The sequence below is a fragment of the Desmodus rotundus genome, chromosome 9, assembly GCF_022682495.2.
Source record: "Desmodus rotundus isolate HL8 chromosome 9, HLdesRot8A.1, whole genome shotgun sequence".
In the NCBI taxonomy this organism is placed as follows: domain Eukaryota; kingdom Metazoa; phylum Chordata; class Mammalia; order Chiroptera; family Phyllostomidae; genus Desmodus; species Desmodus rotundus.
Genome location: NC_071395.1, coordinates 59,030,161 through 59,044,703, shown reverse-complemented (window position 1 = coordinate 59,044,703; position 14,543 = coordinate 59,030,161). Strand labels below are relative to the sequence as shown.

The 14,543-nt window shown below is 50.4% G+C and overlaps 2 protein-coding genes across 10 annotated transcripts; one reads left to right on the top strand and one right to left on the bottom strand.

Annotated features, from left to right (window-relative positions):
• Positions 1–4,441: 4,441 nt before the first annotated feature.
• Positions 4,442–12,024, top strand: ZNF692 (zinc finger protein 692). 9 transcript variants are annotated; one of them, XM_053910770.1, is made up of 12 exons: positions 4,442–4,628; positions 5,019–5,205; positions 5,470–5,501; positions 5,864–6,127; positions 6,656–6,704; positions 6,830–6,917; positions 7,213–7,434; positions 7,522–7,599; positions 7,700–7,778; positions 9,012–9,126; positions 11,377–11,476; positions 11,576–12,024. In XM_053910770.1, exons 4-12 carry the CDS (start codon positions 5,915–5,917, stop codon positions 11,877–11,879), a joined length of 1,248 nt encoding a protein of 415 aa, XP_053766745.1. In that variant the 5' UTR covers positions 4,442–4,628; positions 5,019–5,205; positions 5,470–5,501; positions 5,864–5,914; the 3' UTR covers positions 11,880–12,024. The 9 variants fall into 9 exon arrangements, with proteins under 9 accessions (XP_053766745.1, XP_053766742.1, XP_053766739.1 ...); XM_053910767.1 differs by having other exon boundaries at positions 4,444–4,628; positions 6,616–6,704; positions 6,792–6,917; XM_053910764.1 differs by having other exon boundaries at positions 4,482–4,575; positions 6,584–6,704; positions 6,792–6,917.
• Positions 11,927–14,306, bottom strand: ZNF672 (zinc finger protein 672). The gene is given in 4 exon segments (XM_053911250.1): positions 11,927–11,989; positions 13,590–14,094; positions 14,096–14,209; positions 14,211–14,306. Coding segments are annotated over 4 exon segments (762 nt in total). The 5' UTR covers positions 14,291–14,306.
• Between the last annotated feature and the right edge of the window lie 237 nt (positions 14,307–14,543).

The following is a 14,543-nucleotide window of genomic DNA, read 5'->3' as shown; positions in this document are numbered from 1 at the left end:
AGATGCTAAAATTCTAAACAAAATATTGACAAAAGCACCCAGCAATACATTAAAAATATCATACACCATGATCAAGTGGATTTCATCCCAGGGATGCAAGGATGGTACAATATTTGCAAGTCAATGAAGGTAATATCACATAAACAAAATGAAAAACAAAAATCACATGATCATATCAATAGATATTGAAAAAGCATTTGAAAAAGCACAGCATTCATTTGTGATAAAAACACTCAGCAAGGTGGGAGTAGAGGCAGCACAACTCAACATAAAAAGGCCACATACAAGAAACCTACAGCCAACATCATACTCAACACGCAAAACCTAAAAGCTTTCCCCCTAAGATCAGGCACAAGACAAGGGTGTGTGCTTTCACCATTTCTATTCAACATAGATTTGTAAGTTCTAGCCACAGCAATCAGGCAAGGAAAAAAAATAAAAGGCATCAAAATTGGAAAGGAGGAAGTAAAACTGCCATTGTTTGCAGATAACATGATAGTGTACATAGAAAACCCTGTAGAGTCCACCAAAAAAAAAAAATACTCGATCTAATAAGTGAATTTGGCAAAATGGTAGGATACAAAGTCAATATTCAGAAATCGAAGGCATTCTTGTATAATAACAATGAAATATCAGAAACAAAAATTAGAAGGAGAAATCCCACTTACATATCAACAAGAAAAATAAAATGCCTAGCAATAAACTTAGCCATGGAGGTAAAAGACCTGTACTCAGCAAACTACACAACAGTGAAGAAAGAAACTAAGGAAGACACAAATAAATGGAAGCACATACTGGGTTCATGGGTTGAAAGAATTAACATCATTAAAATGCCCATACTTCCCAAAGCAATTTACAGAATAAATGCAATCCCTATTAAAAGGCAAATGACATATTTCACAGATATAGAACAAACATTTCAAAACTTTGTATGGAACCATAAACAACCCCAAATAGCCTCAGCAATTTTCAGAAAGAAGAACAAAATTGAAAGGATCACGATACCTGACATCAAACTACAGTACAAGGTCACTGTAATCAAAATAGTCTGACACTGGCATAAGAACAGACACAAAGACCAATGGAACAAAATAGAGAGCCCAGAAATAAACCCATGTCTCTGTGGTCAATTAATAATTGACAAAGGGTGCCAAAGCATAAAATGAAGTAAAAAATAGCCTCTTCAATAAATGGTATTGGGAGACCTGGACAGATACATTCAAAGAAATGAAACTAGACCACCAACCACCAACTTACACCATATGTCAAAATAAACTCAAGATGGATAAAAGGCTTAAATATAAATTGTGACACCATAAAAGACCTAGTGTATAACTTTGGCAGGAAAATTTCAGATATTCCATGCAGCAATATTTTCACCAACACATCCCCTAGGACAAGGGATATAAAGGAAAGATTAAGCAAATAGGATTACATCAAATTAAAAAGTTTCTGTACGGCTAAAGAGAACATCATTAAAGTGAAAAGCAAACCAACCATATGGGAAAACATATTTGCTAATGATACCTCAGATAAGGATTTGATCTCCAAAATATATAAAGAACTCATATAATTCCACTCCAGGAAGACAACTACTCCAATTAAAAAGGGGGCAAAGACCTGAACACACACTTCTCCAAGGAGGACATACAGAAGGCCTGTAGAATGCTGAACATCACTAGCCATCAGAGAGATGCAAATTAAAACCACAATGAGATACCACTTCACACCAGTCAGAATGGCCATCAATAACAAATCAAGAAACAAGTACTAGCTAAGTTGTGGAGAAAAGGGAACCCTAGTGCACTATTGGTGGGAATGCAGACTGGTGCAGCCACTCTGATAAATATTATGGAATTTCTTCAAAGAACTAAAAATGGAACTGCCTTTTGATCCAGCAATTCCACTGCTGGGACTATACCCTAAGAATTCCAAAACACCAATTCAAAAGAATCTATGCACCCTTATATGCAGAGCAGTGTTATTCACAATAGCCAAGTGCTGGCAACAGCCTAAGTGCCCATCAGTAAATGAGTGGATCAAAAAACTGGTTCATTTACCGAATGGAATAAATACTACACGGCAGGGAGAAAGAAGGAACTCCTACACTTTGCGACAACGTGGGTGGAACTAGAGAGTATTGTACTATGTGAAATAATCCGGGCAGTGAATGACAAATACTATATGATCTCACCTATAAGTGGAACCTAATCAACATAACAAAGATAAGCAAAAAAACATGGAGACATGGAAATAAAGAACACACTAATAGTGACCAGAGTGGAGGGAGGAGGGGAATAACAGGGTAAAGAAGAGGACGGGTCAAGTCAAGGATCATTTACAGAGGACACACGGTCAAGGACAATGGGGTAGGGATTGTCTTTGGGAGCAGGGGTTGGGCACGGTGGGGGAGAGCAATGGGAGAATAAATGGAGACAACTGTAACTGTTCAACAATAACAAGTGGTCTGGAAAAATATTCATCTCATAATCCCTGGAGCCTGTGATATAACTTTATCTAGCAAATACTTTTCAGATGTGATTGTTTTAGTATACTGAGATGGGGAGATTATTTGGATTATCCAGGTGGGTCCTAAATGTCATCATAAGTGTCCTTATAAAAGAGAAACAAAGGGAGATTTGATACAGACAAAAGAAAAAGAGGCAATATTGCAACTGAATGCAGGTCCGCCTGCCTGCTACAACAAAAGCCAAACTCATGAGACATGTGCTGGTGAAAAGGAAAGTGGTTTATTCAGATATCAGCATTCTGAGAAGATGGGGATCTCTTGCCCATCTCCACATATCAGTGCAGGCAGAGGTGTTTATAAGGAGGGAGAGGGAAGCCAGAACAAAGAGATCAAGGGGAGGTGGTTAAAAAGTTCTCCACATGGAGACCATAACAGTCCATTCCAATAAGGACCTCAAGCGATAGTCTAGTGTGTGTCATCTTGGTTTTCATCATCCTGGTTTTATGTCATCCCTGCTCTATAGTTGAAGATCAGCAAATCTCTCAGATGACTGAAGGTCAGAGTCTGTATCTTTTAAAGTTAGTTCCTAGTATTTTTATACAAACATGCTGTTTATCTATAAGCTACATATTAGTCAGAGTCAGCATTGACAGAAACAATGTCAAAAGAATGGTGGGTGGATTACAATTCCTCACTGTTAGAATATGACCAGGGAGACAATGACTCAGTAATGTGGCCACAAGTCAGGGAAGGCTGGCCACAAGAAAAGAAGGATTTCCCTTATATGAACATCTGATACTAAGATTTCTGGCCTCTAGAACTGTGAAAAAAAATAACTTTGTTTTCAGCCACCAAGTTTGTGGTGATAACAGTAACCACAAAAATATGCATATGGGTGGCTTGGAGTAGGGTTTTTAGCAACAGAAAGAGCCAGAAGTGATTGGATTCAAGATCTGTTTTTGGAGATAGTATCCATAGCACTAGCTGATGTATATATGGTATTGATATCATAGAAGAGCCCAGGATGATTCCCAGGTTTTTGTTCTGTGCAAGTGCGTGGCGGGTGGCAACATTACTGAGATAGGATAGGGGGAGGAGAAATTATTAATAGTTGTGTTTGAGAAAATACCAAGTAGCATGTATCACTGCTAAGTTCATAATTCAGTTATCTGTGGAGTGTCAATTTGATATGATTATGGAGCTAAGGAAGGCTAGGTTGGAAATACAAGTCTGTAAGTTATTAGTTGTACTTAAAGCCATGGGGCCAAGTCTATAGCCCAAGAAAAGAGACTTGGTCCAGGGTCTGAATCAGGAGACAATCTATGTTTCAGCGGGACATAGAAGAGGGTCCAACAAAGGAAAGGAGGAGCCAAAGAGGAGGGAGAAAGGCAGGAGGGTATGAAGTCACAGACGTGAGGGGGGTGGGTTGTGGAGGGAAAAATCTACATCGTCACATGTTGCTCTAAGGGTGGAGAGGTAGAGAAGTGACCACCGCATTTGGCAACGTGGTCGCCACAAGTGGCCTTGAGAAGCACAGTCCAGTGGCCTGGTGGCTAGGAAAGCTCCTTTAGCCTATTGAAGAACTACTGGAGAGTGACGAAATATCCGTAGCGAATCTACGCAACTTTTCTGAGAACCCTTGATCCACAATGGGAGTGCGCCATGGCTGGCGGCAGCCTTGGGGTGCATATAGGGCTTTAGTTGGTTTTGAACGCAGCTGATTCTCCCGCACGTTCTTGTCGGTGTCATCGGGGGAGTCAGAATTGAAGGGGAAGTAGAAATGAGGAGGCAACACCCCTTCGGCACACTGGAGGGCTGAGTCAGCGAACCGTTTCCGCAAGCCTTTGGTCACCAGGCGCGCGCCACAAAAGCGACACACGCCCAACTCCCACCACACTTCAAACGGCACCGCACCGCGCGCGATTTGTGCAAGAACCACAGCTCCCAGCAGGCGTTGCGCGGTGCGGCAGTGCGCAGGCGCAACCCACACCTCTTCCCTCTCCAAGGTGTCTTCCTCTTGCGCAGGACCCAGTTCCGGGCCGAGGCGGACGACGCGTTAGGGGTCGGGTTGTTCTCAAAGGAGAAACGGCGGCGGCGCGCGGAAGGTGAATCCCATCTTCCCGCCTCTCTCCGCTGGGCGTGTTGGCGCGGGGCGCAGGTAAGGCCAAGCCGGGCGGGCGGTTTGCGGGCGGTCTTTGCAGTGCTTGGTCCGCGCCTTGTACGCATTACATGCTGCAGCTCGAAACCAGGTTGGGGCGCGTTGCAGACCCCCGGCCCGGCTACTGCGACCCAACTATGCAGAACGCCCGCAGCGCGGATGACGCATCCTTGCAGTTGAAGTTGTTGCACATCCGGCTCCCCCGTCCGGGAGGAGTTCCCCATGGAAGACTCTAGCCCCGGCCCGCCGCTCCCGCCCCTCGGTGGCCGGGTACCTCCCATCATCTGCTGCGAGTGCTGTGGCAACGGTTTGGTCCTGGTCATCCCCCGCTGAGACCGCGAGGGCGGTCCGGTGAGTCAGGCCGGCTCACGAGCGTCCTTTGTCCCGCAGGCCCCGGGCCCATGGCGGCCTCCACTGCAGACGCGTTCCACAGGCGGCGGGAGAAGCGGCGGCAGCTGGACGCGCGCCGCAGCAAGTGTCGCATCCGCCTGGGCGGCCACATGGAACAGTGGTGCCTCCTCAAGGAGCGGCTGGGGTTTTCCCTGCACTCGCAGCTCGCCAAGTTCCTGCTTGATCGGTTAGGGCCGGACCACGGGTGGGGGTGCGGCCCCTAGCGCCCCCCACCCAAAGTGCGGGCCCATTGCTCCTTCCTACTGGCCCATTTCTCACTTCAGCTGTATAGCCTGTGAGATTTGTGGCCTGCCAGGGTCGTGCCGCTTCCCCCTTGGCCCCCAGCAAATAGGGGGTCCTATTAGGACTTGCTCCTTAACTGTGTGAGTGCCTATAGTCTGTGAGTGTCTGGCTGGGGCGCAACCTGACCTGCCTCTTGTTCCTCTGGCAGGTACACTTCTGAAGGCTGTGTGCTCTGTGCAGGTGGGTAGGCAACGGGTGGGCGGGGAAGGGGCTCAGGAGCAACAGAGGGGAGAGGGGCAGCAGCCATTGGTGTGACCCAGGAACGCCCTCTGTAAATGGGTTGGATCAGAGGGAACCCCGAGCAGAGCAAGTGTGGGAAGAGGAGAGGAGTTGGGGAGCCCAACGCAGTTAGATGGCAGCAGCCTATGGGGAAGGGAGGAGTTGCTCAGGACCTGAGGGTCAAGGCTCTGAAGAATGGTCAACTGGACTCAGGACCAGGGTTGCCCAGGGGTGTTGGGAGGCAAGGCTATCTGGGTATGGCTCTCAACGGTCAGTGTAGGGGGCAATCCAACTTGCCCTGACTGTCACCTTCACCCTTTTAGGTCCCAAGCCTTTGCCCCCCAAGGGTCTGCAGTATCTGGTTCTCCTATCTCATGCCCACAGCCAAGAGTGCAGCCTGGTGCCTGGGCTGCGGGAGCCTGGGGGCCGAGATGGTGGGCTTGTGTGGGAGTGCTCAGCGGGCCACACCTTCTCCTGGGGCCCCTCTTCAGGCCCCACACCTCCAGCGGAGTCCAAGCCAGCCCTCCTTCCAAGTACTTCCCAGAGAAGCTGGTGCCCAGAGGCCAGGGGTGGGCAGGAGCCTACAGGTAGGACCGGGAAAGAAGAGTTGTAGAGAATAGGAAGGAAAAAGGGTTTCCATCCCTAGAGCTCAAAACCCTATTCTTTAAAACTGAGCCTTTCTCAGTGGAAAAACTATGCTGTCAAGGGAATATATCCTCAAATATATATTTTAGGTATAAAAAGAAAAATACAGAATAGGATGCATGGTATGTATTTTGTTGGGAAAATAAGGGAAGAAAGTACTTTGGAATGAATGAAATATCTCTGGGAGGGCAAGTTGGAACCAGGTTGCCTGTGGGAAGAGGTAGGCTATTATTGGTGGGCAGTATTGGAAAAGAGACTTCTCATATTGTACTTTTTTATACTTGTAATTTTTTTGAACCATTTGAATGTATCATCTTTAAAATAAAATACCCTTTCCCACTGTAGTAGTCTTTGCCCCTTCCTCCTCCTCCTTCCTAAGAATCTTCCCATGAATTCAGACCTTAGAGTCCACCTGCTCTCATCCCTCCAGCCCAAAGTTGCTTCTACTTTGACCCCACCTGTGCCAACAGGTTTGGAATCTGAGCACGAGAAGAGGACTCAGGAGGCAAGGTTGCCGAGGTGAGGTTGGGAGGAGGGACAGACTAGACCAGTGAACAATGGTGCTGAAGGATCAGAACCACAGGCTTGCCTTCTTTGCTCCTGCAGGGGAATAAGACCCCCACCAGCGTTCTTTCTGCCCCCAGGAGAAGACGAAGGGGGTGATGAAGATGAGAGTGAAGAGGAGATGCTCAGTGATGCCAGCCCATGGACCTATAGCTCTTCCTCAGACAAGTAAGTTGGGGCTGAGGGAAACACTGAGCATAGCAGAAGGGCAAAGGCAGCAGGCCAGGGATGCAGAGCTTTGCAGACTTGAGGAAGGGGCTTATTGGTGAGGAGGGCAGAAAGAACTGGAGGATTGGAATTGGATGGGGAGGGGTGAAGTTAGGCTCTGTGGGAGAATGAAGTCTGAACACAGATGTGAGTGGAGGCTTGGGTAGGTTTGTTCTGAATTTGGGATCCTTGTGATTTAGGGGCTGGGGCTAGCTGAGGGCCCAGGGAGATAATGTCCTCCTCTTCATTGTTTCAGCTGTGAGCCAGATGGCCCCAGACTGCCTCCTTTCCCTGTTACCCATGCACTCAAAGAGGGAGAGGTAGCCCTGGCCCCTGCAGCTGCCCCCACTTCTCTGGCTGGGCCACCCTTCTCAGCACCTGCAGTGAGTCCTGGAGTTTCTCTGCCTGTGGAAGGCAGGGCAGAGCTGGAGGTCAATCAAACCCCTCAAGCAGCCCAGCAATCTGAGCCCCTGGCCAGGTAACCTGATGGCTGAGACAGAGGGCAGGGGTATCCTGGGCCATGGCCCACCTTCGAGGCCCTTTGCTCCTTCTTTGCTGCTCATAGCCCTGGGAGTCGGGCCCAGTCTTCTCTGGTTATAGCCTGGGACAAGGACAGTGCACAGATCGGCCCCAAGAGAATTCGGTAAGACTGGGGGAAGGACTCTGGAAGGGGCTAAGAGGAGGGAGGGAGGCTGAGGAGAGCCTGCAGGAATCTTCATACTTCTCCCTATTCTCACCCCCAGGAAAGCTGCTAACAAGGAGCTGCTGCCTTGTGATTTCCCTGGCTGTGGAAGGATCTTCTCCAACCGGCAATATTTGAATGTGAGGATGTGAGGGGCACAGGTTGGGTTCCGTGTGGCTTCAAGTAGAGAAGAAGCTGAGGGGAAGGAGCCTGGGGTTTGGGGGAATCGGGAAGAGAAGTGTTGGGGTTGTGTGCAGAGCTTACCTGCAGTTAATAATCACTAAACCAAGTAACTGGTAGGGAAAGCAGAAAACCCAACCTTGGACGCACAACCACTGCCCACTATTGCTTGTTTCATGGCCTCTGGGGATCACAGGAAATGATGGTGGCATTCTTGGGTTCTTGGGGTAATAGCAACTATTGTAAGCATTTGACCTATTGATCTTCACCACACTCTAGGGTGTAGGCGCTGATACTATTGCCACTTTGCAAGTAAGGAAACCGAGGTACAGAAGGTTAAGCACTGTCTAAGGCTCCTCAGCTAGAGTATTAGTAATGCTGGGGATCCCTGAGTCTTGTCCCCATCTTCACTGCAAGAGAAGTTTGAGGCACAGAAAAGGCAAGGCCCACCCCCAGACTCAGCCAGAGCTCTCAGGACAGGTCTGGGGGCTGAGGAGGGCCCACCCAGGGCTGGTGAGTCAAGGATATACCAGGAAGAAGTAGAGGGAGATAATACCCACGTGGCAGCAAAGCTCCGGGCTTCAGACTTTCAGCAGGGCTGCTCGGATACACCTGAACTGTTCAAGGTGGGGATGAAGCACCCCTAGCAGCAATTTAACTACAGAAAGTGGGATTCTGGAGGGGGAAGCAGTGAAGCAGGGTGTGAACCTGGGTCACATAAGAAGAGAAATATATCCCAGAAGTACTTGGAGAGTCAAGGCTAAAAAACACACTACCCTTAAAAATGTTCCAGGTAAGAATGCATGTGTATATCCAAAGCAGATGTTGGAGAAAACCATATAATATATATCTGGGGTGATCTATTACTAAAAAGTAGGCCATCTGGGTGATGATGTACTTCAATATGGGTAAGGAAGAAGATAATCATGCCCACCACAAGGTGTCCTATCCCCTGCAGACAGCACATTCATAATTAGGGAACTGAGCATTGCGAGGGGAGGTGGTGGCAAGGAGATGAGATTATAGAAATAGGGTACAGTAGGATGAGGGCATTTTGTGGTCAGGATGGGGTAGGGTGGAGATGATCATGTGAGGATGATAGGACCTGGCAGTGATGGTTTGGGGCAGACAGGAGCCTGCCTGCTGGGTCAGCTCTAGGGTCTCCCTGAGGAGAGCACTCCCTTCCTCTGTAGCACCACAAGAAGTACCAGCACATCCACCAGAAGTCCTTCTCCTGCCCAGAGCCAGCCTGCGGGAAGTCCTTCAACTTCAAGAAACACCTGAAGGAGCATGTGAAGCTGCACAGTGGTCAGTGGAGGGAATGCCTCCTCACCTCCCCCTGTGGGTCCCTTCACTTCCCTCTGGGGGGGCCAGTCAACTATCTGCAGTTCCCATCACACCCTCTGTAGGTGACTTTCATATACTTCTCAGTGTGTTGGGCAGATGCCTGCCTGAGACCGTAGGTGCTGGGAACCTCAGTGAACAAAGCAAGCAGTCCTCACCTCATAAGATGTCCACTCATGTAGAGCGTGGAAGATGTGTGAAAGCAGGGAAGCAAGGAGAGTGTGGAGGGGGAGTTGTTCTTGTAGAAAGGGAGTTTCTTTGAGCAAAGACCTCAGTGAAAGGAAATATGGAGACTTGTCCACCTCTATGGGCAGCACGTGGGAAGGAAGAGAAGACAGGTGGTGGGGGTCCCTAGACTACCATGAGGATGGCTTGGCTCCTGACTAAGTGAGAGGGGCCTCATCTCAGGATCTGGAGCAGTGAAAGAACACAGCTGATTTTGAAAGGAGAGCTGTGGCTGTCGTGTGGAGGAGGGCACTGCAGGGACATGGCAATGTATAGTGATGTCAGTCTGGAGGCTGCTGAGAGCATGACAGTGGAACCAGAAGGGCTGCCATGGGAAGGACAAATTAGCCACCAGAGGGATGAGCAGGGAGGAGTTGGGGGTGATTTGGAGGACTCTAGTCTGAACAACTGGGCAGAAGGTTATGTGGTTTCTTGAGACAGACATGCACTTCAGGAAGGAGACATTTTATTTGGGGCATGCTTATTAGGTATTCCAGAAGATGTGAATCTGGAATTAAGGGGAAATGAAAAAAAAAATGTGTTTGTCATGAGCACATGGATGGTATTTGGAGCTGTGGATGGCATGCCTTAATGGAAGGAGTGAGTCTGGGTGAAGAGATTTGGGCTGGCAGGTGGGAAAGGCAGCTGCAGAGGTTCTGGAAGGCAGGTGAGGAAACTGATATCTAAGGACCAAGTGGACACAGTGCTGGGAAGGGGAAGGGAGTTGTGCCTGTGCCACAGGGCTGAGTAAGAAGCTGAGGACAGGCCAACAGACGTGGTAGTGGGAAGCTGTCACTGACCAGATGGTGGGTGATGAGAGAATGACAGCCAGAATGGAGTGGGTTCCAGGCAGGATGGAGCTAAGGAAGTAGAGACAGTGAGTGTGGTTACCTCTTTGGGTTTTGCTGGGAAAACCAGCAGAGTTGGGGCCTTAGTTAAGAGGGCTACAAGCTAGGAGCACAGAGGCAGGACTGATCCTCCAGAGAGGAGAGACTTGCTGACTTGGGTTGGCAACCTCTGGTTGATGAGGGTGTGTCGAGCTCAGTTGGAGGGCAGCTGCAGAGGAGTGGGCGGTAGTCACATATGAGGTGGATATGGGGGCAGGATATGAGCATCCTCTGGGGAAGGTCACTCTTGGTGACTTTCAAAAATGAGTTCAGTGCTGAATGGGGCTGCTGGAGAAGAGATAGACTCCAGAGAGGGGAGCTTAAACTGACTGGGGAAATACAGAGGCACACACGGGCCCTTGAGACTTCTGGTGGATGAGAGGGGAGGCTGGGGGAGAGGTGTTTCTGCTCCTCCTGTGCAGGCCTGGAGCAGGCCAAGGGTAGTGTTTATCCTCCATTGGTTTTAACCTAGCAGGTACAGCTGAGGGAGAAAGGGACTAGTGAGTTGGTGTGAATGAAGAAAGGCTACACAGCCACCCTAGAAACAGCATTGGGCAAGGAGGGGCAGGGGACTCGGCTCTGGACTGGCAGTCTGGAGTCATGGGATTATCATGGTGGGAAAAGGTAGAGTATTATAGCCAGTTCTCTGGCTGGAACTCAAATGGTTGAAATTGTGGTGATGGGGCATGTCTTGGGAGAGAAGAGTGGGGGGCCAGGTCAGTGAAGGTCAGGAAACAGATGTGAGCGCTGGCCAAGCAGGAAGCAAACTGACAGCAGAAGTGGCTGGTGAGAAGACCTAGAGCCAGTATTACATGGAGCACAAGGGAGTGATGGGGGCGAAGGCTGCTAGTGTGTGTGTGTGATCTGATGGCAGGGCATACAGAGGTGTAAGGGCCACCTTCAGCAGCTTGGATGTGGCAGGGAGGGCAGGTTCCAGGGAAAAAAAGAAGATTGCTGCCGACAGCCACAAGGCACTGTTGTTGGCCAGGATGGATGTGATGTGCAGGCTAAAAGGGACAGTACTCCTGTGGGGGCTGGTGCGTGGGCCAAGAAGGGGCCACAACCTGGGGATGGATGCTGGGGTGTCCCCATGCCCCCACAGACACTCGGGACTACATCTGTGAATTCTGCGCCCGGTCTTTCCGCACCAGCAGCAACCTGGTCATCCATCAGCGCATCCACACTGGAGAGAAACCCCTGCAGTGAGTGTGGGGGGTGGGTGTTGGAGGAGGGCACTGGCAGGAGGACACATAGGCAACTGGGCTGAAGCCCCTAACTTTTCTCTGCTGGCCCTGGCTCAGGTGTGAAATCTGTGGGTTCACTTGCCGCCAGAAGGCCTCCCTGAACTGGCACCAGCGCAAGCATGCAGAGACAGCAGCCACCCTGCGCTTCCCCTGCAAGGTCTGCGGCAAGTGCTTTGAGAAACCGGACAGCGTTGCAGCTCACTGCAGTAAAAGCCACCCGGCTGTGCTCCTGGCCACATCAGAGCAACTTGGCCCAGTGGAGCCCTGTCCTAGCATCTCTGCCCCTGCACTCCTGGGGTCCAGGGATGAGTGCAGGCCCCCTCGGGTTCTGCAGGCTCTGGCCCTGCTTCCTAAGCAGTGACCACAGGGACTGAAGAGGAGAAAGGCCAGACACCTGGTCCCTGGGAACTAGGGTGATGGGGTGTACAGGGCAGGACTGGATTCCAGCACAGCCAGGCTATAGTAGTCTTCCTATAGGACAGAATAAACCCAGTGTTTTACATGGACATGTTTGGGCAGAGTGTTTTCACACCTGAGGCACAGGAATCTTAATCCCTTTGTAGGCACTCTGCTAGATGTGTAGCACAGGTGAGCCCTGTTCTTCTCTGCAGGCCTGCACCTCCAAGGACCCAGCTTTCCTAATTTGCTTGGGCACTGCTGCCTTTTCCTGTGGAGCATCACACCCACTCTTGCACTGGAGTGGGGTAGGCCCTGAGAGTAGGGGGAGCACTGCGTCATTCCAGAGGTATGGATGGCCAGGTACACAGTTATATGACCCTGGTCCACATCCTGTCCATTAACCTGGAGAAGCAAATGTGCAGGCCCAAAGATTCTCACCTTCCAGCACAAGATCAGGGGGCTGTATGCAGCATTGCTGAGCTGACTTGGGAACTCAGGATGGGCCTGGTCCTCCCGTTACTCCTTAAGTCTGCAGACAGTGCCCCCAGGTCTGATAATAGGGGGCTCTTGGCATCCAGAACCCAGACACCTACCAGTCATGGCAGTAAACTGCTGGCTCAGGAAATTTCCACCCTGCCCTGTTGCTTCTGTGGAGTTCTGAGCTTGTTTCAGGTGTTCCACTTGGCAGTTCCAGGCTTTGGGGATCAAGGTCCCAGAGCTAATGTCCCCCACCTGGCTGGAGAATATTGTCTGAACAGGCACTGGACACCATTAAGTCTGTCCCCTGGGATAGGTGAGTAGCTGTGCTGAAAGCTCCCACCCACCTTCACAAGTTTGGGCCATCTCTCCACGGCAGCAGGCTGGGTGCTTCTGGTGTACAGACATCCTTCAGTGAAGCAAGCTTCCCCACCATTTCTGCCTGCAAATTTCCAGTGTCTCAGAAGCTCAGGGAGGAAGCAATGAGAGGCTAACAGCCAAGTGGAACCGTGAGGCAGAAAGGGGCAAGTAGGATGAGACCATAGCCACATCTGTGATCATTACCTGGAGAGGCAGGACATAAGAAGTACCCAGGCAGGGACCTGGTCAGGTAGCTCAATTGGTTAGAGCATTGTCCCAATACACCAAGGTTGTGGATTCAGTATGTGGTCAGGGCATATACAAGAATCAACCATTGAATGCATGGATAAGTGGAACAACAAATTGATGTTTCTGTCTCCCTGTCTCTCTCAAACCAAGTTTTTTTAAAGTACCCAGGCAGGAGAGGTAGAGGGAACTTAGGCTGGAAAAAGATGGGACCAAGAAAACAACCCTAAAAAGAACACTGAAAAACACTGAAGCACAGGGACTGTGGGACACCCATCCCTAGTGTCTCCCAAGTATGTGGGTCTGGGGGCTTGTCCTGACTACACCAATTACTCCTCCCTGCCTCACCCCGCCAGAGGAGCAGGACTGAGTACAGGAAAAGAGCTGACAAGGAAGTAGATGTAGTCACCTGAGATGAGTAAAGGTGACAGACTGCTATCTTTGCACAGACCCCACTTTGTGAGTTTGCCCACCATCCTGTGACACTTTTGTCACTGGTGCCTAGCACAGTCCAGGGAAGTCTCTGGACTTCCCTGAAGAAAGGCTCCTTCAGCTGGAAAACAAAAAGTCCCTGCTGTTGCTGTCCTACTTGGGCAGCAAAGATGAGGGCTGCGGCCGTGGTGTCTCGTGTGGTGGCAGAAGTGGTGTGAGCTTGTATGTGGGCCTGCTGGTTCTGTGACAGCCAGTGGTTGTGGCTGAAACATTTGCCACACTCAGCACATTGTGCTTTCGGCTGGCCCAGGTGCCTCTTGTGGGGCGGCACCAGCTCGGTGCCCGTGCTGAAGGCCTTGCCACACTGGGGGCACTTGAGGGGCTTGTGGCCCGTGTGGTTACTCTGGTACACATTGAGGTTGAACACACTTGTGAAGTGCTTGCTGCACAACTCACAGTGGTAGGGCTTCTCGCCCATTTGCATGCACTGGTGCTTGGTGAGATTTGAGCAGTCACTAAAGCTGCAGCCACACTCAGGATGTGGGAAGGGCCTTTCAACAGTGTGGATGCGCTGGTGCACCAGCAGGTCGGAGCGGTGGCCAAAGTCCTTGCAGCATATGGCACAGATGTGCTGCTGCATGCCCTGGTGGCTGTGCTTGTGTGGAGCTCTTGCTGAAGCAGCACACACAGTCACCACATATGTAGGGTTTCTCCCTGGTGTGCATGGGCTTCAGGTGCACCGACGTGGCACTCTCCAAGAAGCCCTTGTTACACTCAGCACCTGCAGGGCTTCTCACCCAAATGCCTTTGCAGGTGTCTCGTTAGCATGGAGCTCTTGCAGAAGCTCTTGCCGCTCATGATGCAAGGGTGTGTTCAGAAAGCATGACTGCTGGGGGGTGGGGTCACTGGAGCTTCAGGCCTCGTGGATGCTGTGTGTGGCTCTGCAGCCCTGTGTCGCTGCAGAGGGCGCCCCGCCCCCCCCCCCACACCCCGTACTATGCGCAGCGGTAGGGAGCACCTGTGGGCTCTTCCCACTGGTGCACCCACGCCTGGTGGAAATGCAGCGCGCTCTGGTGGAAGACCTGCTGAAGCGCAACAGCAGAGCCAGAGG